Below are 25027 nucleotides of genomic sequence, written 5' to 3'. Positions count from 1 at the left end.
TCATGAAGTCATGTCTGAAAGTATTTGTATGGAGTGTAGCCATGTAAGGAAGTGAAACATGGATGATAAATAGTTTAGACAAGAAGAGAATAGAAGATTTCGAAATGTGGTGCTACAGAAGTCTAGGTGGGTAGATGTAATTAATGAGGAGGTACAGACTTGAGGAGAAGAGGAGTTTGTGGCACAACTTGACTAGAAGAAGGGATCAGTTGGTAGCACACATTCTGAGGGATCAAGGGAAGTGCGTCACGTACAAATCATAGAAAGAGACCAAGGCAGGAATACACTAAACAGATTCAGAAGAATGTAGGTTGCAGTAGTTACTCAGAGATGAAGAAGCTTGCACAGGATAGAGTAGCATGGAGAGCTGCATCAAACCAGTGCCTGGACTGAAGACCACAATAGCAATAACATGTGACTGGAACTTGAGTTGTGGGCAGATTCATGTTTAACTCCATTTTGGGTGCCCCTGGTCATCACAATTTTGTGTATGTCTACTCAAGGAGAGCGTGCAACCATCGATTGAGGCTAGATCCTTCTTACAGTTACTCTTTGCATTTAATTGAACTTATTGATATGATTGTGAACTTTATTATTTTGTTGTGTCGAATCATTTTTTGCTGGTTTGTACCCTGTGTGGTTAGGAGTTATGGGTCGGTCCCCACATCGTAAGCTTATGCCCTAATATTTTTCCTTTATTTTGTTCTGTCATGAGTCAACACATACTTAAATACTCTGGTTTATGTGACTGATTGATTTTTTACTACATGCCTACTCACGGTTGAGTATATTCTTATGGTCTGTACCCATCATTGTGAGTTTTTTGAGTTGGCTCACTCGTCATACACTTAGGCTCTGAAATTTTTCTCTTCTCTTTTTAAGACTTTGAAGGTTTGCTTTTATGGATGTAAACTTACAGTTTGTAACTGTAGTAACTTACATTTGCTCTGTATTTATTTCTATAGTTTAGTGTTGCAATGTTGTAACTTTGACCTTGTATCAATTGTCTTGTGACAGTGTGCTCCACAGATCTGAAAATCTGAATACCATACCCTGATACATGTATAGATTATGACTTTTGTAGCAGATATTTTTCTTGTTTTCTGTAATATGTATTGTATCAGATACTTCTATAAATCTGTATTCTATCTCTTGGCATCATTTTGTACACTGATTGGAAAACATTGTAGTCTGTTACAGAATATTGTAAATGCACTGTTTCCAAATTTTCTGGGGGGATATTGTAATGGGACGCCCTCAGCTCACGTTACCTTTCTTTTAGAGAAATAGTTGATACCAGGAATACTTTTGAATCTTGTATACAATAACATTATCTCAGCTGTTTAACTAAATGAATTTCATATGATTTTGTATACGATGTATTATATTTCAGGCTGAAACGTATAAAAAGAAATTAATTTGTTAAAATCGATATATGCTGGCTCTTTGTGTGCAGTTGGAATTACTTTTAATTTAGAAATATTTGAAATTATCAAATATCTGCCATACTTAAAATTCCTATTATTAATTGCACAACCTGATGATATTTATTAAATTTATTTCTGGTCTCATTCATAAAATAATGATATAACTTGGTGAAGACTCTTCTTTTATCAAGAAAGGTTGTAAACTGTTTTTCTTTGTAAACTCTTTGCAATTCTGTTAGTACTGCAGAATGAGCTACTAGTAGTGGGCATGCCTCTGATGAAATTGGATGTGTTTTTGATTTTGGCAATAACAATGTAACTGTTGGTTTTATGGAAGTGGAGATTGTAAAGTCAGTGTGATATAGAAGGAGGGGACAAAATAAAAAAGTCATAGAAACAGAAATTACTTCATCAATTATCCAGTCAACTAGAACCCACAAAGTCAAAATTTCAGCCCCAAGAACCTAATCCGAGACACGAGAACTGCAGCCAACAATGAGAAAATGAAGATAAGTGAAAAACTTTTTTATATATCTTACGAAGAGACTGAAAATTTTCTGGTGATGTATGGGGAGAGTGAGATTACAAGCCACCAGATAAAGGAAGCATTGGTGATAGTGTTTGCTGTTAAAAATGTTCAGTGTTTGCTGTTAAAAATTTTCTTGTCTATCTTTTCAGGACAAAGGTCTCTCTAATTACAGATCAAAAGCTGTTGGTGGCATTATTTGAGCCACACTCCATCCTCCCGGTGCAGTCAGCCCAACAGCTCCAGTGCTGGGCACTGTACTGAGTCCAGACAGTATAAGCCCACAGCACAGCATTCAAATGCCAACATGTTGATGTTTCTGCTCACTGGCCTGGACCATGACTCTGACTGTGACTGACAGGAGGTCCTCTGCTTTTACACTGAGGCTGAGTGGAAATATGTGTTGGATGGCTTCCCCATTACAGTCACTTGTGTCACCACTACCATGCACTGCGATCCTAACTTGTGGCACATCCTCCACTACATGACCCACGGATGCCCAATTTACCTCACCCACTAGTTGGTGACCAAGCTCAGCTCCTGAAAGCATATTTCTCACAGGCTGTCACTTGTCACTGATGTCATTATTTCAATCACTAGGACTGAAACACACTGGGTGATCATCCCAGTGGAACTGCAGCATTTGGTACTGAGCTTGCTGCATCAGGGACATTGAGGGATGTCCTGCATGAAGGCGATAGTTTGCAGACACATTTACTGTTGGGGATCAACAGTGATATCGAAAGAATGGTCCGCGGCTGCACTGCGTGTGCCCAGCACCAAATAGCACCCCCACAATCTTTCATACTGAGGCTTACACCCCTGCCCCCTGAGACCGCATCTATCTCAGTTAAGGATGAGGTATATTTTTGTGATTGATGTGGTGCTCAATGTTGATGCTAACTCAAAATACACCCATGTTGTACCCACAGTGTCCACTACAAGCAACGTCACCATCTCGCAGCCTTGGCCCAGGTCTCTGCCACTGAAGAACTGCCTCGCACACTGGTCTCCAATTGTGGGCTGCAATTCACATCTGCCTTCAAAGATTACTGTGAGGTCAGTGGCATCAAATGTATTTCCAGCCCTCCATTCCACCCTTCCTCAAATGGTGAAGCAGCATGTCTCATTTGTACTTTTAAGCAGAAAATGAAAAAAGTTGTCAAATCCTTTGCACTTATATTGACCCTCGTCCTGTTATTGAGCACTTATCAGACAATGCTTATAACAAGTTACTTCACAGGCAGCAACCATAGAGCCTGCTTCATCTTCTGACAACACACCCTTCAGACTCCATTCCTGTCCCTGTCAACGATTTATGCCTGGTGCAGACGTGTGGTCCTACTCGTATAGGACTGCTGAGGCTCGGATGCCAGTGACAGTAGTGAAGACCCGAGGCCCAAATATAAAAGGGGCTCTCAGATGTAGATGATGTCATTCTTTTGGACACTGAGGGTGGTGTGCATTAGGTGGTGATCCTAGCATAATTATGCCAATGGATATTGAGCTTGCTGCACTGAGTATACTGGGAGATGTCCAAATGAAGGCCTTAGTATGTCGACATGTGTACTGTCCAGAGATCAATGTAGATATCAGAGGAATGGTTGTTAGCTGCAGAGTGTGCACCTGGCACCAGGCAGCTTCCCACAATCTATCACCTCAGGCCTACCACCCAGTTTCTACAAGTGTTCTTTGTTAACTGAGCAGTTTTAAAGAAATGATATTCAAAGTGGTATGCATTGCCAAGGTAGCAAAACGTCCCCAATAATGCCCAACATTCACAGATTTATTCACCTTCCTTGTTACATGAAAGGCAAAAGAACTGAAAAGGCAAGTGAATGTAAGGCTTAAAGAGCTTAACTGACAATAGATTGAAGTCTTACAAAATTTAGGGTAGCAAAACTGTATGTACAAATATCCAGCATGCCTTCACCTTTCATTTACTCGTAACTGAAGCTCTTCTTTTTCTCCCTTTATTTTAGGTACAGCCCTTCTAGTATAAATTTGCACTGTCACAGCCTTGTGATTCATCTGCAGGGTATGCACATTGCCTAAGGGGACACAGTGACCATCAAGTAACGAAATACGTTTATTATATTTTTCGGTCTTGGGTCACATAGTATCATTAACAGTTTTGAATTCTTAGCAAGTTATCACAAGATGATCTCTTAAAAAAAAGGGCAACAGAAAAATACTATAAAACTAAGTTACAAATCAAAATAACTCCAATAAATAATGATACGGATTTTAATATACTACTTAGTAACACAATATGTGAATGTCTTCTGGCCTGTTGAGTTGATGAGTTACTATGTAACATTTCATGATAATTTCCTAAGAAGTTGAAATTGGTAATAATGCTGTTTCAACATGGTCTGAGGACTGATCTATTAATTTACTGGTGGTTGTGTTTTACATCCAAATTCATCTGGGAATATCAACTGTATACTGAGCATATGTGACTGGTAATATTATGAAAGAATTTTGGAATGTTTATATATTTCACTTTCCACAGACCAATGACAGATCACGAGCGTTATATAATAAGCGTAGTAATTTTGGCATGGAAAGTTCTGGCAGAAAGTAAATAATTGAGGAATACAGGTAACAACTCATCAAATAGTAGAGGTTTGAGTCATCAATAGGCACACAAATAAGACTGAGCACATCACTAACTTCAAAATGAATCCCCTTTCAAGCTGGAGTACATGTAGGTAAGTGTCCCCTCTCCACCTCATCCCACACACACACACACACACAAATTCCACGAATACAGTTCTACTGGTAAAAGTGGTGGAATTGGGTGAGAGGTTATATTGGATGGAGTGAGTGAGACAAAGATGGCAGGGGGTGTGAGGGAGGGTTGTGCAAAAATGGCTGACAGCTCTCAGAGGGAGGAAGCACAAAGAAGGGATAGGAATTTGGGAGGGTGAAGCAGCAGGTACACAGTATAGGAATATAACATATAGGTCAATGAGTTCATGCAGCATACAATGAGAATGACAATGACAACAGGAGAGGGTCTCAAACCAGGAAGGGGAAAGTGTAGGGAAGAGGGTGTGGAGAAATTGAGGGCAAGAGGATATCAGGAATGAAAGTTGTGTTGCAAGGATAACTCACATCTACAGAGTTAAGAAAAGCTGGTGCTGGCACGAAGGATCCAGATGGCATGGATCATTAAGCAACCATTGAAATTGAGTAGGTTCTGTTCAGCAGCATGTTGGCCACTGGGTGGTCAATTCTGCTCTTGCCCACAGCTTTTTAGCAGCCTTTCATTCATATGGACAGATGGTTGGTGGTCATGCCCATGTAAAATGTTTACAGAAATTACAGCAGAGCTGGTATATGACATGGCTGCTTCCATGGGTGAGTTTGTGTCTGATGTAGTAGGATAAGCATGTGACACAACTGGAGTAGGGGATATGCACTAGCATCCTACTCTGCACTCACCTTCAACAACCTGCACCAGGACACTATCTTTACACCCCCCCCCCCTCCCCACCCACCCACACACACACACACACAGAGAGATTTCAGAATGAAAGGAATAAATTTTCAGCCTTCTCTTTCTCTTGTTTCTGCATCTCTCTACATTCCCTCTCCAGATTTTTTAAAATTCTTTTTCTGTCCATACCTTCCGTTTTCTGCAAGTGGTGGTTGCTTGACTGGTTAACTCAATGCACGAAGCTAAGTGTGTTAAGTGATGTACTGTAATGAAAGTTATAATGAATGATGAAAGAGAAGTGATCTGTTGTGCCCTGTAAGTTGATAAGGGAGGATATGATGACTATTGGCTGCTATCCCCCAGAGGGCAGTGAAGTTTTCTTGATATGATGCAATGAAAGGTGTGGTTTTATTGAGGTTATTTGTGAGTAGGCACAAGATCCTGTGGTTATGTAGTTGAAGGTAATTATGTGCAGATAAGAGCTCCTGTGTCAGTTGATTTAAGTGGTGGTGGTAGCTTAACTAATGCTCAGTTGTTTTAAGTGATAATTGTATGAGAGAAGATGATTCAGTGATGTTAAATGGTCTATTTTATGCTGTCACCCCCAGAAGGCTGTGCAGAGCCATTAACCAAGATTCATTCTACCAAACAGTGAGTTTCCAGTTGAGACAATGTGTTTTTGGCATCATTTAAATTGCAGCCTATGTTACCAGTGAACGCTTATTATAAGCAGAGGCCGCATGGCGCAAACACGTGGACTGGCATAGTTGTCACCTTGTGATAAGCCAGACACACCCCTACACACTACCACTTCTCTCCCTCTTCTTCATATGGTGTGTCATAAAATAAATCTTATTTTCATTTGATTTACATATCATTTATTGTATAGGTTTTGAGTGAGCATAAACTGTAATGAATTTTGTAGTAAACTATTCCATCATCTTTCATATGATCTTCTGTTCACTACTTTTGTTTTAAGTTGTAATTTTTCTTTAACCAAGGATGTACATATGATAATGCACTTGCTCAGTTGACTATTGCATAGTATGTACTAAGTTTTAAGTGGTTATAAGTAACAGCTAAAATTTTTTGTGAGAAGGATGACCCAGGTGCATAAGTACATGTACTACGTGGAAAGTTCAGGTATTTTGAAGATTCTAAGGTGCTTATAATACCCATTCCCAAATACTGTATAGGTCTTTGTCATGTGATGAATGAAGCTATTTGCATTGCTCAGCTTTGTTGTAGAATTTTAGTGTTGTACTGCATTTCACTTGTAGATATCTTTTATTGACAATGTTTTTGTTTTGTCTTTCAAAAGAATGCATCAAGTTTACCTTACTAAAGTTTTTCTACGACACTACTTATTACAAGTCTGCATCATTGAATGTTTCATTTTGTTGTCAAACCCAGAATGTGCAGCCCTCTTTGTGGTGTTTCTTCCATTTGTCTTTTACTGTCCAACAGATTGTGATACTTCAAATTTTCATCTAGCTTTTGGAACTAATGTCCACTACTTTGCAGATGAGCTAATTCCACTGTCAGTTTAGAAGCATTTATTTCCCTGTTTTCTTTCAAGCTGTCACTAAGAGTTAAAAATGATTAGGCATTTTTTGACTCTCACGTCTGCCAAATTGACTGTTTCCCTTCAGTCTCTCTTTACAAAACTTCCCAGACCTGTTTCCAGTGATATTAACATTTACTTTTTTCTTACCTATGTGTTTTACATGATATATTAAGTCCTGCAGTACTCTATTGCACCTCAGTCCTTCTGTATTGAAATTTTAGCCATTTTGGGGCAATTCTGTAGCAGTTTTTGTGGGGACAACAGATTCCTCAAATGGATGGCCAGAGTTTTCTGAATTTTGTGGTTGCTGAAATTCAACACAGAGATGCACTCTATCACCCTATTTCTGCTTTAAATTTAAAACAAGTACTGTACTAACAGTCTGGCCTAACCCTTGTTTTTGTCATACAACAGTTAAGATTCTTTCATGCACAAATTTGGTGTCACTCTGTACTTGGTGTTTGACCAGCTGTTAGACAGAATTGTCTTTCTCTATTTTTACATGTACTTGGTGTTATACTGCAAGTACATGCCAACAGCTGTGCTTCAAAAAACATTTTCTTCGATATTGCTTTAGAAAGCATACACATACTGTGTCGAGAGCTGAAAGTGCCACCTCACCCTCACCCCTCTTGCTCTCCCACTGCCCATGCGCCTACCTCTCTGCTCTTTCCCCTTCCACAAGACGTGCATTACGCTGCCGATAATACCCCCCTTCATCATCCTACTAGAGAGAAGCACTACTAAAGTTTGTCGACATCACACATGCATTTCTCTTGCTCACCACTGGACAAGCCACCTGCTCTTCTTCCATCGGTCGCCAGTTTGTTTACACACAATGTGTGCACTTCTGTCGCACAGAACCACATTCTAGCTGTGAATCTTTTCGTATTTTATGAGCTGATGATAAACTCCCTGCATTCTTTCCCTTCCTTTATTGAAGTTTTACGAATAGGTATATCTTTTCTTTTGATTTTCTAAGATTTTGACTATTATTTGATAGTCCTGGCAACTTCCAAGGGAATTTGATTAAAAAATTTATCTCATGAGTTGTCTCCCAGAGCAACTGCTGCTGTGCCTACGTGACATAAGTTGCCTGCCTTTCAAAACTGAGGCAGTTCTGTCCAGTTGAAGCTGGTGACAAGAGATGCCTTCAGTCCTCTACCAAAACTGCTAGTGAATTCATGCCATCGGTTTTAGCTAATAGTGTGCATGGGGATACAGGTCACATGTGTGAATGCTGGAGCATTCCACAGTGCACAGCACAGTTGACTCTCTCTTTTGTGATCCAGACCTTGAGCATAACAGGCATCTCTCGTGGGAGGCAGAGCCTTCCGACCCTAGTCAAGCCCTTTGTATACCATACACTGAAATATATTCTCTTTATTTTACCTAATTTTCTTGTTCTGTCACATAACAGCAGCCCTGGATACCCACTCACAAGTCCTGACTGCTCGACCATCTGTACACAGTCATCATATGTTGGATGCAGCAACCTTCTTACCCTTCCCCTGATCCATCACCAGCAGCTAACATGGAGCCGGGTGCAGAAGCACAAAAGGAAAAATGCGTGATGCGTCTGTGCTGCTGCCGTGGCTCACAGTGTGCACGGGCAAGCCATTCACGCTTGGTGCAGATTTCCTGCCACTGCCATTGCCCACCTGAGTTGCCCACTGACACTGTAAATCCGCTGAGTGCAGTGTGGTACGCCATGAAGCCTTGCCACCACACACTGGCCAAGATGTCTGCATTGCAGGTTCTGTTGTTGTCATTCAGGTGCACGGCCCACCCACTGCCACACTGCCCTGAGGTGCCGACCCATGTTCGCCGCCAGTCAGCTCCCTCCTGCCATCTCCATTAGGGTCCTGGCCTCAACGCCTGGGTTGCGTACTTTTGCCACCATGCAGCCAGTCATCCTGCCACCCATGCCTCTGTATACGGGTACATGTAGCACTCCAGCCCCATATTACGGTCCCAGCAGGCCAGACCCAGCTTCTCCACCGCTGCCCACTATTTCTGAGCCAGGTGCCAAGGCACAAAAGAAAAATGCAAAGTATCCGTGCTGCTGCTGTTTATCATGGGGTGCATGGGTGCACTATTCACGGTCGGTGTGGCTTCCCTGCCACTGCTGCCACTCCCCTGCTGCTGCCGCCGCCCACCTCCATCGTCAATGATGTTGCCCATGTGCTGAGTGCACTGTGGCAGGCCACAAAGCCTTGCCGCCATGCACCAGCAAAGATGGCTGCGACACAGGCTTAGCTGGTGGTGGCCCACCGGCCACCATGCTGCCCAGAGGTGCCGTCCCACATTCGTCACAACTCAGCTCCCTGCTGCCACATCCGTTAAGGTCCTCGCCCTTGCTCAGGGCATATACTTTCGCCATCGTGCAGCCCGCCACCGCCGCTTCTGCATGGTGCGATGTGACGACTGTACTGTGAGTGTTGAGATGTACTGAGGCGATGGCAGACATTTGTTCAGAGAAGAATGTAGAGATCAGTAAATTATAGTACACAATTGAATGTTGCATCTTATGCAGTTATCACTTGTTTTTTGGAGGTGTCTTTACCTAGGATGATTTGAATTCTAAATTTTTGTGAGTGTAGTTATTGTGAGGTATGTTGAATGTGTAATTGTTCATACAGAATCATTTCACATGCTTGCTGATTGGGTTGTGATAAGTTTTGAGAGTTTTTGATGAATCTCCAGGGATGCGCAGCTTGCACAATGTGTCTGGCAACCACAAAGTCCCCTAGCCGTTCATGGCATTCTCTTCCATTTCATTTTCATGCAATGATCAACACCTTTTTGTTTCTTCTTTCCTGTATGATCATTTACCTTCCATCTGCAGTCCAGAAAGGTGATATACTCACTGATATCAATTACCATCTTGGTGTCCACACCTGGTGTAACTTTCAGTTTCCTTAGATTGTTAAGATTATGTTTTAATTTATGTTTCTATTTGATGTCCACAGAGCATTCCTCCTCACCTGGAATGTCATCAACACTGAAAATAACATAAAACAAATTTATCCAAATAACACAAGTAACTTGGATATGAGAGTTTTGCCCACTCCAGGTAGCTTAGATTGATTCTGATGACACTGCTATTTATGCTACTGACCGAGCAATACCGCACCAGCAAATGCCTTCAAGCATTGGGTTACACCCACATCCATGCAGACACTGACATTGCAATCAGCATGCAATGGGAACAATAGAATGTCTTTTTGTTCTCCTTCTAACTAAGCTGATTCATGGATACTTAAGAGAACCATTGCGAGCTTCAGCTAGTGCATTACAGCATTGCATACTTTATGAAGTTGCCATCAACAAACTGTTTTATTAACTCTTTGCCTTAGGCATGTTAAACATTGTTCTCACCAGTGATGATAGTTTCACCTTCCTCCATCAACAATGTCAAACGATATCAGTTTGATGCACTGACATCACCATTCTACTCATTCGCAGTAACTACCAGTCTTACTTATGGCTGTCAGTTTACTTGTATAGAACTGTTCAATTTTATGGTATGTTGAGGCCTTGTAGGAACTTGGTTATCACGCCAGTATAGCTGTCAACCTGAACCAACTAGGACTAAAGCATTTGTCAAGAGGCTTGTATACCTATTTGATGATGAGGTGCTGTACAGTATGTGTTCTACTCATTAGTACTAATGGCACTCCATCCTTTAAAAACTATCCATCCTTATCAGGTATAGTATTTCAATGTTTAGATAACTTATTGTACATGCTGCATCAAGTGTCCATAACGGCTGACTTGAATTTGGCAGTTTTCAAGAAGAAGAGACAGCCTTACAACAAGTTACCAATTATTTCATTTCCTGCCCAGATAGCAGTGTGTTAGACCACACGGCTATCCAGGTGGGCTTGTACCTATTACTTGTGCCAAGCCTGTCTCCTATCCTATCCTGTCCCATCCTATCCTAACCCTCTCCTTCTTCCTTACCATTATCAACCCTTGCCAGGGATGTGGCAAAGTCATTAACAGCACAGCTGGTGGAGGAGGCACACTTTCCCTCCTAGAGGCAAATGAGGAGTGGAACCACTGCCTTGTGGTGAAGAGGGATCTTCAAAGGCTGAGAGAGTAAACCCTGAAAGAAAATCCTAAGATGTGTTAGGCTTAGCAGGCCAGCAGAGAAGAAAAAGTTGTTATTCCTTTCAATAAAGGAACAAGCCTCAGATTAAAAATACCTAATGTACACAGCACTTCTTATGCTCATGAAATGAATGACGGCTCTTCATGGCCTGAAGAAAAACCAAGGAATGCAAGAAGGTACACCAAACAACAACAGGAAACTAGGACCCAACAAAAAGACAAAAACAGATTGAGAGTGGGAACATTAAATGTAATAACCTTGACAGGAAAGACCGAAGAGATTGTACACATGATGGAGAGGAGAAAGATTCATTTCATTCGATTGAGTGAGACCAAGTGGAAGGGAAAAATCTCTAAATTGCTGAGAGGTGGGTACAAATTATACTGGCAGGGTCACAATGCAGAGGCAAAAATGGAGTGAAGCTTGTGTTTCACAAAGACATTGACCCAGTTACAGATGTAAGCTTTGTAAGTGAAAGGATAATTAGAGCAAGAGTGAACTTGGGAAAGAATAGTTTTACTATACTCCAAGTACGCACCTCAGCAAGGGTGCAGTGAGGAAGATAAAATGAAATTCCTTGAAGAACTGGAAGACAAAGTAAGAGAAGATAACATTATGATAATTGGGGATCTGAATGCTCAGACTGGCATGGGTAGAAATGGATATGAGGAGGTGATGGGTCCTTTTGGATACGGAAGACGAAATGTTGAGGGTGAAGAAATTTTAGTGAAGAATACATTCTTCAAGAAACAAGATAACCATAAGATTACTAGATATAGCTGGGATGGCAAATCTAAGACAGTTATAGACTATATATTAACAGACAAATTAATTGGAGGAAAAGGGACACTAAAGTCATACCAAGTGAGCACTTGGATAGTGACCACAGGTTACTAGTAGCTGATCTAAATTATAAGCTGTACAAAGAATGCCAAAAATTAAGGAGTGGAAGTTGAGAAAAGAAGAAAATAAGAAAAGTTTCCAAAATCTAGAACCACAAAAATTGCCAAAAACTGAAAGGGGTAGGATAGATGAGGATTGGAACCTATTTAAAACATCAATAGTTAATAGTGCTGTGCAGATATGCAGCAAAACAAAGGGTAAAGTGAAAGACAAAGAAACCAGTTGGTGGAATGATAGAGTAAAAGACGCAATTAAAAAATGTAATATGGCAAAGAAAAACATGGAGTTTGAAACAAGAAATCAGAACCAGGGGCTGGTGCCAAAAGATCAACACACAGCGACAGCACTGGAGAAAGAATACCAACAAAAGAAACTCCTAGCAAAGAGAATTGTGAAAGAAGAAAAGGAGAAGAGTTGGGAAATGTTCACCAGGAACTGGAGATGGATAGCAATGGGAACCAAAAACTGCTATATGGGTCATTGACAAGTAAAAGATTTGATAGGGAAGACATAAAAGTGATTGAAACAGGTGATGGGGGTATTAACAGGGACACGGAAGGTATCAGAGAAGAGATGAAGAATTATTTTGAAATATTACTGAATGAGGAAGGTGCACAAGAAAGTAACACCAAAGTCATTGAATTAGAGGAGGAGCAGGATCCAATCTCTTGGTTAGAAACAGAGAATTGTCTGAAACAGATGAAAAGTGGAGAGGTGGATGGAGTAGATGAGCTGATAGTGGATGTGATTAAAGCCGCAGGAATCCATGGAATACAATGGTTACACTGGGTGCTGGGGATGATATGGAAAGAAAACTAAGTGCCGGATGAATGGAAGAAAGGAATTATAATACCGTTGTTCAAGAAAAGTGGTAGAAAGAAATGCACCAACTACCGAGGAATCACACTGTTATCACACTGCCTTAAGAGAAGGAGAAGGTCATAGAAAAAAGATTGCGGAAAATTCTAGAACACCAATTAGAGGAACAACTGCATGGGTTCAGAAGTAATAGGGGAACAATAGACCTCATTTTCTCCCTCCATCAGTTAATGGAGAAGTATTGGGAAAAAGGAAAGAACATGATAGTAGTATTCATGGATTTGGAAAAAGCATATGACAGTGTACCAAGGGATAAAATATGGGAATGCTTGAGAAAACATAATCTTCCTGATTTATTAATTAAAAAAGTCCAGATGGTGTACGATGGTTGTGAGACCAATGTACAAGTAGGAGGTGGAAGATCAAAATAGCTTAAGACAAATAGAGGTGTTCAGCAAGGCAGTTCACTCTCCCCTTTACTCTTCATTATATTTATGGACACAATCATGAAATAAATCGAGGAGGAAGAAAAATGAAGATCTCAGTGCTTTTGTTTTTGCTGATGACATCGCCACTTGGGAAGAGACAGAAATGGAGGTTCAGAGTAGACTAGATTACCGGAACACGAAATTTAAAAATTTCAAGTTAACTGTGAGTAGGAACAAGACAGCGGCAATGAAGATGAGCAAGACGCCCACACCTTGTAACATCATACTGGAGGGGGAGAAGGTTGAATGTGTGGAAAGCTTCAATTATCTAGGAAGCATCATATCACACAATGGAAATTCCAAACTAGAAGTATTAAACAGAATAACAAAAGGTTCCAGCTTCTTCCACCAAGTACGAAATCTAATCTGGGAAAAGGAAGTCCCTCTAAGAGCCAAACAGACCCTGTATAAAACTTATCTCCTGCCAATCATGATGTATAGTCTAGAGGCCTGTGTCATAAATAAGAGAGAAGAGAGTCAAATACAAGCATGTTAAATAAATTCCTTAGGTCAGCTCTACAAAAAGATTAGGAGAGACAGAGCCAGGAAGACCTGCAGGTGACTGACTGCAAAGGAGAGGATAATTGCTTTGACACTGAAGTGGTTCAGTCATGTGAAGTGAATGCACCTGACTCGAACTCTGCATGAGTATCTGGAGATGGAAGTGGCAGGAAGAAGACCAATTGGGCTGCCTAGAAAGAGATGGACAGGCCAGGTTAAGGGAGATATCAAGAGGAGAGGAGTAACATGGGACGTAGTGGAGAGGGAAAAGCTATACCAGGACAGAAACCAATGGGACCACATCGTTCACCAAGTTCCTACCCGGCTCACTGGAAGGAAATCCTGATGATGACCTGTGGCAACTGCAACTGCTTACAACCATTCCCAGTTACCTGGCCTACAACTGCGAAACACATACTCTGGGAAACCAATGACACCCTGGTAATTCGCAAAGATCATCAAACACGTGCTACCTTGTATCTCAATGACCTTTAGTCTTGTCCACATACCAATTACTACATGTGTCCTATTTTATCACTTACCACTAGGGTAAAGAGCTGAACTGACACTATTTCTAAAAGGAACTACCACCCCTCTGTGCCCTCGTGTTGTACTGAGAATGCATAGACCTTGGTTTGGCCCTGGCCATGGTATTATGCTGAGCTAGAGATGCCACCATGGTATTGCTGAATGAGAGACATCACCTTCTTCTATATTTGTATCTATCTCGTATTCTTAAATTGCCCCCTGTTGTTCTGACAATGCATGGACCTTGGTTCAGCCCTGTCGGCAATAGTCTAATACAATCCATGTGTTAACCAACTACCATTACCACCCTATGGCCAACTACCATCTTTTTAACTTGTTACCACCCTATGGCCAAGTCTCAGACATATCATATCACCTTAGCAGCGAATGGTCTTTCACTCACTATGAATGGGAGGGCTGGGTGCCATCATGTGAGGTATGAAAGAGGGTCAGTGAGGTAGTGGCCACAACAATGGGTCACTCTCTTGCCTGCCAGCTTCCTTGCCCTCTGGATGCGTCCACCAGTTCTTCCTATTGAGGGTGAAATGCTCTTCCCATACCATGTGCGTTCACTCCATGGGTACAGCCAGTTGTCATGCACATTGTACCCCTAAGTGGTAGGACTTGGGAAAAAGCCCATGTTTTCTATGAAACCTCGCATTTATCATTTTTCATGTAGGAAAAACACCCCCAGATGTCCACCTGCTACCAACCAGACATGCACACTCTGTTCCATCAGCTACCCTTCTCCAACCATCACTCCTGCTCCCCGCCTTCTTTCTGCTGTTACCTATTTCACCAGACACAGAACCTCATCCCAGTATACCTCAGAATTGCGTATTCTTCTGACACAATGTGTGTGTGTGTGGGGGGGGGGGGGGGGGGGGGGCGCGAGCACGAGCGTGCACTCCAGCTCGAAAAAGGGTTCACCCAAAAGCTGGGGATGCTTTCAGTCTTGTCTGTATGCCTATGGACGACTCATCACCTCTATTACTCAGCTTGACATTACTTTTAGTTCTAAATTATTTACTAAATTATTTACACATTAACAGAATTGACTTTCTAATCAATAAAATGATATTTCAAGCACACGTACTTACCATAGGAGGTGCAAGCAGCAGATCAAGATCCACCTTACTACTTTCAGGTTCTTCTTTTGTTATAAGTCTCAGAAGCTGAGAAGCTGCTTTATGCTCAGCAGGTAGTAGATTTGGACTGTAGATGATATCATCAAGAAACTCAATTGTAAGGTTCTTGAGACGCTGATCATTTTCAAAATCCTGTTGATAATAGATATAAAAAATTCTGACTCATGTTCACTCCTTTATATGAAGTAAGTAAACAAAGAGTAGTATTAAACATCATTCTAACTGTGTTATTTCAGGCTTTCCCAATATGATAAATGCTGCTGGGCATCTTGTGCACTGAACTGCAAAATGTTATGGGACTTGACAAGGTCAGATTTGTAGAAACGGAAATCTTATTTTTTCAATATAAAATTTATTTTTATTGATGACTAATTTATAAAAAGTTGACTGTTTTTCATTATATTCAAATCATTACAGTGAGTAACTTGTCAAAAGCACACACTGTGACTTATGTGACTATAGCATAGCCAGTAACAATAATGTCATATGGTTCAATGGCCTGGTGCAAGTCTTTCAATTGGATGTCACTTCACACTAGACTTGTCCCTGAGCCAACACCAACCTGTGCTTTCAGGTGGTCATCCATGTTGCTAACTTTGGTGACCTGGCAAGAACCGATGTATTAGGTGTGGTAAGACAGTTGGTACAGCATAACCAGTGGGCCTCCCTTAAGTCCAGCCCTTCATCCACATCATGGGAGATGGTCAATTGCACAAAACAGGGGACTACATGGTAGGATGGTGTACGGTGTTGATTGCATTTGGCTCTGAACTGTCAAGGCCCAGATGTGGCTGACAGAGCTCTGGTGAAGACACTGCGGCGTTGTAGTATGTACGGTTGGCTCCCAAAAGGCTAAGAGAGAAGGTCCTGATTAAAAATTAAAAAGAACTCAAATTGCAAAACTGCAACAAAATGAAGCTGGATTGATAAGTGGTAACAAACATGCCAGGAAAAGAACAATAATAATGGTAAAACAAGTCATGGAAGAAAGAACAGAAGTATAAAGTGAAAGGCAGACTTATATATTGGAATTGGGAAAGTGAGATCTCTGTATCCCCCAGGACGACATAAGATGGTACTAGATCAAACATTGAAACTGATAGCTCCACAGTAAGGCAGACGAGAAGCAGAACCCTAGAAAAGTGAGAAGACAACATGTTCCATAGCTGTAATGTGGAGAAACATGAACTTCATACAGGATTTGTGATTAACATCAGCTTAACACTAGAACCTCCAGAGTGATCAAAATAACCACAACATGTTTTCAAAATATTATTTTAACTGCATTTTTTGTCATATTGCAATGAGCTTCAGTGATTTTTCCAGGTTGAAGGTCAGAATCACCCATACTAAATGTATCTATTTTTTGAAAAACAAGTTAATGAGGACATTGTTAACAAGTATACTTAGAACTGCAAGAGCAGTATTTTGACTGCTGTATTGATTATTGTTATAAATGTCTTACAACATGTCCTCCTTCCTTTGGTTGAGATTAAATTTGTAGTGTTGGCAGAAGAGCCAACACCGTGTTACAAGAGGAGGCCGAAATGCACGCGTTTTAGCTCACGCAGGATGGCGTGAGGAGGGAAGGACTATACTGACGCGAGGTTTGGAACATGACAAGGAATTAGAATTCAGAACGCGGACGTAATTAGTTTGATACTTAACTTTAATCCATTAATGATGAACGTCGCTCTTGACGGTACATGAGTCACAATATTATCTGCTCAGAAGACATAGTAACTGAATATGGTGCCTTGCTAGGTCGTAGCAAATGGCGTAGCTGAAGGCTATGCTAAACTGTCGTCTCTGCATATGAGAGCGTCTGTAGTCAGTGAACCATCGCTAGCAAAGTCGGCTGTACAACTGGGGCGAGTACTGGGGAGTCTCTCTAGATTAGACCTGCCATGTGGCGTCGCCCGCTCTGCAATCACTGATAGTGGTGACACGCGGGTCCGACGTATACTAACGGACCGCGGCCGATTTAAAGGCTACCACCTAGCAAGTGTGGTGTCTGGCGGTGACACCAGACAATCTGTTAACAATCAGTCTCTAAACAGCAATAATATGCACAATAATGAAACTCTTCTAATTTACTTATGTCCATTGTTTGTCTCTCCATCTCCTGTTATATTGTCATTCATTAGCTTGTAGCAACATAGTAATCACGGTTCGCAGATTTCCATTGCTTACTGATGCAGAATTGTTTGCTCTCTTACATGATACTCCAGATGATAAGTCTGAAGCAGAATATGACCTAGATGCAGAAGACCCAAGAAAAGATGTGGACAAAGATTACTGTCAACCAAATGATTACTCTGGAAGCAGTGATTCAGATTATTCTGAAAACGTTGTTCAACCAGGTTAGTAATAATTACAAAATGCATTATTTACATGTCAAAATTCAACTTTCGTATAAAATTCAGGATTGAGATGACAGGTACTCTGAGCAGACACTTCTAGCTTGAAGTTTACTATTGTTGTATTACAGCAGCAGAAAATGTATCACATAAAACAAGATATCCGAAGGAACAGATCAACGCATGTCTCCCAAAACCACGTGATATGTTGTTGGGTACTGATGGCATCATGGAGAGGACTGTAGCAGTGTTTGGAAAGACCACATCTCGCAGACAGGCAAGTTATAACATCATGAGAGAAAATCCAGGACCTAGACCATATTCAAAATGGTATGTTTCTGATGCCAATGGAGTGAGAACATGGCATCTGTTTATTGATGAATCAGAACCAAAAGACATAAAACACTGTATGGAAATGGAGGCAGAACATGGTCGAGGAGATGAATTGTGGAGTGTAAGTTTGGAGAAACTGGAGGCTTTTATTGCATTATTGAATGCCCATGGTGTTCTTGGAGCCAATAGTACTGAACTTGATGAACTGTGGTCTAAAAAGTGGGGACACCCTATCTTCAGTGATACTATGGGGAGAAACTACTTTCAAGAAATTCTAAGATTTTTGCACTTTGACATTAGAAACAAAAGATCAGCATGTTTGAAGACAGATAAATTTCCTTTAGTATCAAAAGTCTGGAAGAAATTCATTGAAAATTGCCATTTGACCTATATTCCAGGTGAAAATCTAACTGTTGAAGAACAGCTTTTTCAAGCAAAACAACACGTCCATTCTTACAGTATATGCCAAACAAACTAGATAAGTTTGGTACAAAATTTTGGCTTCTTTTTTATTATTATTTTCATGTCTAGTATCGTAGGACCAAACTGAGGAGCAAAACTCCAAGGTCATGGAATGTGTCAGTACATGAAATTACAACATAAAAGTAATAACAGATAAAAATAAAATGTTTATGAACCCGAAAACAGTCAAGCCGTAAGTTTAAGTAAAGGCAATCAACAATGTAACAAGAATCATCTTAATTTTTCAAGGAACTCCTTGACAGAATAGAAGGAGTAACCCATGAGGAAACTCTTCAGTTTAGATTTGAAAGCACGTGGATTACTGCTAAGATTTTTGAATTCTACTGGTACGTTATTGAAAATGGATGCAGTATACTGCACACCTTTCTGCACAAGATTTAAGGAAGTCCAATCCAAATGCAAGTTTGATTTCTGCTGATTATTAACTGAGTGAAAGCAGCTGTAAACAAGAAACGACAGTAAGGAATACATATATTGAGAGGCTAATGTCAAAATACCCAGACTCGTGAACAGGGGTCAACAAGAGGTTTGTAAACTTACACCACTTATTACCTGAAGTGCCCGTTTCTGCACCAAAAATATCTTTTAGAGTGGGTAGAGTTACCCCAAAATATAATACCATATGACAGAAGCGAATTAAAATAAGCAAAGTAGACTAATTTTTGTGTCGAACCATCACTCACTTCAGATACCACTCAAATACTAAAAACGGCAGCATTAAGTCTTTGAACAAGATCCTGAACATGGGCTTTCCACAACAGGTTACTATCTATATGAACACCTAGAAATTTGAACTGTTCAGTTTCACTAGTGATATGCCCGTTCTGTGAAATTAAAAAACGTCAGGTTTTGTTACATTGTGTGTTAGAAACCGTAAACACTGAGTGCCACTGCAATTTAGCGTTAGTTTATTTTCTACAAGCCATGAACTTATGTCATGAACTGCACTATTTGAAACTGAGCCAATGTTGCACACAACATCCTTTACTGCCAAGCTAGTGTCATCAGCAAACAGAAATATTTTAGAGTTACCTGTAATACTAGAGGGCATATCATTTGTATAAATAAAGAACAGGAATGGCCCAACACTGATCCCTGGAGCACCCCCCACTTGACCATACCCCACTCAGGCTCCACATCACAGCCATTCTCAACACTGTGAATAATGACCTTTTGCTGTCTGTTGCTAAAGTAAGAGATGAACCAATTGTGAGCTACTCCCCATATTCCGTAATGGTCCAGCTTCTGGAGCAATATTCTGTGATCAACACAATCAAACACCTTAGTTGAATCAAAAAATATGCCTAGCATTCAAAACATTTTGTTTAACCCTTTCAGTACCTCACAGAGAAAAAACAATATAACATTTTCAGTTGTTAACTTCTAAAGTCAAACTGTACATTTAATAGCAAATCGTGTGATATAAAATGATCAATCATCTTTACATACCCAGCCTTCTCAATAACTTAAGCAAACACTGATGGCATAGAAATAGGTCTAAAATTGTCTACATTATCCCTTTCTCCCTTTTTACAAAGCAGCTTTACTACTGAGTACTTTAATCGCTCAAGGAACTGACCATTCCTAAAGGAAAAATTACAAATATGGCTAAATACAGGGCTAACATGTGCAGCACAGTACTTTAATATTCTGCTAGGCACTCCATCATATCCATGAGAGTCCTTAGTCTTCAAAGATTTAATTATTGACTCAATCTCCCCTTGTCTGTATCACAGACGAATATTTCACACATCAATCTCGGAAAGGCATTTGCCAGGAGAGTTATATGATTTCCAGTAGAAAATCAGTTTTTATTTAATTCACCAGTAATGCTCAGAAAATGATTGTTAAGTACCGTACATATATCTGATTTATCAGTTACAGAAATATTTTTACTACGAACTGACTATATATTGCCAACCCTGTACTGCTGACCAGACACTTCTTCACAACTGACCATATGCTTTTAATTTTATCTTGTGAATTGGCTATTCTATTTGCATACCACATACTCTTTGCCTTCCTAATAACATTTTAAGCACCCTACAATACTGTTTGCAATGGGTTACTGTAGCTTGATTGTGACTACTTTTAACATTTTGATATAATTCCTGCTTTGTTCTACATGATATCCGTATCCCACAAGTCATCCACCTCGACTGCCTTTTACTGATATTACCCTGTTTAGAACATTCTAATCGAAAGCAGCTCTCAAAAAGCATGAGAAATGTGTTAAGGAGCCAGCCATTGTGGCCGAGCGGTTCTAGGTGCTTCAGTCCGGAACCGCGCTGCTGCTACGGTCACAGGTTCGAATCCTGCCTCGGGCATGGATGTGTGTGATGTCTTATGTTAGTTAGGCTTAAGTAGTTCTAAGTCTAGGGGATTGATGACCTCAGATGTTAAGTCCCATAGTGCTCGGAGCCATTTGAACCATTTTTTAAATGTGTTAAGGAAAAAATTATATTTGTCATCTATGTTATTGGCACTATAAACATCTTGCATCTTGCCACTCTTGTTCCTTGATAAGGTTTAAAAAACTCTCTATTGCTGTTGGATTAACTTACCTACATAGTTTGTAATTATATGTGACATTTGTTTGTGCACAAAAGCATTTTAGTGTTAAAATTCGTGCATCATGGTCTGAAAGGCCATTCACCCTTTTACTATCAGAATGCCCATCTAGTAATGAAGAATGAATAAAAATATTGTCTATGGCTGTGCTACTGTCCCCTGCACCCTAGTTGGAAAAACCACAGTTTGCATCCGATCATATTAATTTAGGAGATCTACCAACATCATTTTCCTTGAACCATCATATACAAAATTTATACTGAAGTCACCACATATAAGTAATTTCTGGTACTTCCTATAACATGAATCAAGAACCCTCTCTAGCTTGAGCAGAAATGCTCTGAAGTCAGAGTTAGGGGAACTATAAACAACAGCAACTAGAAGTTTAGTTTTACTAAATTCAACTGCCCCTTTACAACATTCAAATATCTGTTCATTGCAGTGCCTTGATAGCTCTATGGACTCAAATGGAATACTGTTTTTTATGTACATAGCCACTCCCCCACTCCTCAAGGAACTCCTTGAAAGACAGCTAGCTAATCTGTATCCTGGTATAGGAAGCCTCTGAATTTAAGTGGTGCTCCATTATAACAATAATTTCAGAGCCAACATCTATAAGCAGTTCACTAACTTTATCTCTAATACCACATATATTTTTATGAAACATGCCAATTCCTTCTCTACTTGGAAACATGACATCCTCTAAAGGTGAGCCCTTAGTTAGAGGGGCTTCCTTTAAGCAGGTATACCTATCAGCTGACTTCAATCTAAAAAAGGTGCAGCTCTAACACTACAGGAATTTTTCCATGAGTGATCCCACCATCACCCACACTACACTGTCACCTATAAGCTTTGTCAGCCTCCCCTTCCCATACCTATTGAGGTGCAGGCCATGCCTAGTGAAACTCGATCTACTGATAGACTGGCACCACTGAAACGTGTCCCATGCCCTCTGCCACCAGTGCCCTCTCCAGCCTCGTGTTAACATGCCTAACAGATGCATTAAGATGATGCCAATCATGACACTGCAACAGTTGCATTAAATGCACATTAGTGCCACCAGTTTGAATAGCTATCTTTACCAGGTCACCACCTATATCATATTCCCTGTCCCTACAAGACTGTTCCCTGCTCCACCCACTATCACTACCTGATCATACTTCATAACATTCCTACATAAATCCCTTATGCTGTCAGTCAGCTGAGCCAACCCTGCACTAGGCTTCACAATGCTGGTGACCTGGTACTCACTCCCCAACACTTCCTGCAACGGCTGGCCCACACCTCTACCATGCAAACTAGCTAGCAGCAGAAACTTCTTATTTCTGTTAGACTTTGCAGCTGATCTAGGCCTCCTAACTGCTGAGGACTGCTGCATGTTCTCTACACCTACAGCTACAAGAGGCTCCTCTCCACTCAACTCTGACAGTTGGTCAAATCTATTGCATATACGCAAAGTGTAGCTGTCTGAGTACCTCCTCCTCCTTGCTGCCTTCTTGCCAACTGCCAGTTTCCATTCCCCAGCAGCCTTCACCCTCCTCAAACTATATAGTTCCTCCTTTGCGGTTTGTAACTGCACCTGAAGAGTACAGATCTTACACTCCTGCTCCTCTATCAACTTGGTTATGCGACGGATTCTGCATTCCCAGGAGAGGATCTCACTAGAATATCCACTGGCTTCCCCACTGCATTCCCCCAAATGAAAATACTTTGAACAAATCCCACAACCCACCACTCACAAACCTATGACAGAGCCCACACTTCTCACTGATGGTAAAATCTATACGTCTACATTACCTAAGTTCACTTACACCAGTAGAACTATTTACAAAACTAATAATAGTGGTCTCAAAATTCTCTCTCTACGAAGTAAGCTATTACTTGTATTAATACTATTAAACCACAACTAATAGCAATACCAACAAAACTTCACAAAATTAATAGCTAAAACCAAAAATTCAAGTGGCCACTGGAACACTCAATGAAGTTAATGGGTTCCCTTATTTAGGAAATGACAGATCACATGACCTGACTCTTCCTGAAAGTATTGTAATGAAGTTGATGGAGCCACTTCAGATGAAAGTGCAAAACATGACTATGGAACTAATGTACTAGCATTGTTGAAACAATTAGATGATGCAGAAGAGAAATCCCTAATGCTGTGAAGGCAAAGAAGGCTAATCTTTATGACCCAGACCTCTTCAAACATTCCTGTGGCACTCTTACTGTATTTAAGGGCAAACGAAACAAGACTGTGCTTCTGTATAGCACTTTATACTCAGAAGTTGGACTTCAAACATGTCTAAAAAAAGTCCATAAACAATAGATGTCTACAACAATACAAAATGTGGTGTTTATGTGGTGGATCAAATGGCAAGAAAATACACTGTTCGAGCTGGTACTCATAGATGGACAGTTAATGTATTTTATAATATTCTTGACGTGGCAGCTATCAATTCATGGATCTTCTCAGGAAAGTAACAGGGATGAAGATCACTCATCAGAATCATATCCTGAAGCTATCAGAGTAGCTTTTTTATGGGGTACATGGACTCAAAAAGTAACTTGGTGGAAACAGAAGCTGGATCTGGAAACTCGGTGGAAGGAAATAAAATGAGGAGACAACGTCAAATGAAGAGGTGTAGGAATAAGACAAGTTATATCTGCAAAAAGCACCAACAGCAAGTGTGTGGTTCTTGTTCAAAGGACATATCTAATTACTGGTATGTATTTCCTGCTACTAAAGATATGTAATTCACATCAGTGAGTGCAAATAAACAAGAAAAAGTCAGGCAGTGTTTTACAAATATGTTATGGTATGTGGATTTGGCAAACAGATTTCATGATTATAAGTGGACTACATAAAATATTACAGTAATTTTATAATAATGAGTACACAATAAATATGTCAGCTTCTTTACTAAAAGAACTGTATTTCTTAATTAGATAAAACATTTCTAAAAACACATTATTGTTTATAATAAATGGAAAAAACATTAATTTTGAGAAAATTTATATAATTCTTCTTATTTTAGTCTTATAAACCTGAAATACACATTTGAAATGATAATAATGAGAACAAAAATAATAATTTTCATATAGCAGTCAAAATGACTGCATCGGCAGTTCTAAGTATACAATGTGTTATGGCAGTTCTAGGGTTAAGCACCTTGTGATTTGGTTCACATCTATCAGTCCTAAGCTATCAACACTCAGAATATAGGGTGCATTTTCCAATTATTCTATAAACAACGTCCATGCACCAACCAACCAAGCTGAGGAAGAGGAAAGGGACATTTTTTATGAACTTCTGGAAAGAACACGATGTAAAAATAGTCATGAATGATCTATATGTTCAGTGGCAAGTTAACAGGTATTTACACAAACAATTGGACCCTACAAACACACCAGAAGGAACGATAATGGGACAGGGCTCATATTATTCACAGCATCCCGAAATGTGGTTGTGGGTTCCTCACTGTTCTCACATGAAGATATACAATGGAAGTCAGCCAGCAGGAACATTGTTAACCAGGTTAATCATGCGTTGATTGACACAAAACATAAGTTGGGCTTCTTGGATGAGAGAAGCCTCAGAGGCCAAAATGTAGATTTGGACCACTTTTTGGTATAGGCATAAGTGAGAACTAGAATCCCCAGTGTATGTGAATGAACCTGAACCAACAAACAAAAATATAATGTAAAAGCTCAAGAACCTTCTGCAATTAAAGAGCAATACCAGGAAAAATTATCACAGGAACATAGAAGGGCTGAAGAGAATGACAACATCGAGAATAGATGGGAAATGATA

The 25027-nt window shown here is 40.3% G+C and overlaps 1 protein-coding gene across 1 annotated transcript in view; it reads right to left on the bottom strand.

The window, feature by feature from the left end:
• The window catches only part of LOC126199146 (ras-specific guanine nucleotide-releasing factor 2-like), a 1534440-nt gene that overhangs the window by 228411 nt on the left and 1281002 nt on the right, over window positions 1-25027 (bottom strand). The window contains exon 22 of the mRNA XM_049935901.1: window positions 15422-15601. Coding sequence (XP_049791858.1) covers window positions 15422-15601 — 180 coding nt within the window. The remainder of the gene's footprint in view (window positions 1-15421; window positions 15602-25027) is intronic.

Source organism: Schistocerca nitens, chromosome 8 (genome assembly GCF_023898315.1).
Source record: "Schistocerca nitens isolate TAMUIC-IGC-003100 chromosome 8, iqSchNite1.1, whole genome shotgun sequence".
In the NCBI taxonomy this organism is placed as follows: Eukaryota; Metazoa; Arthropoda; class Insecta; order Orthoptera; family Acrididae; genus Schistocerca; species Schistocerca nitens.
This window is presented reverse-complemented; position numbering and strand designations above follow the sequence as displayed.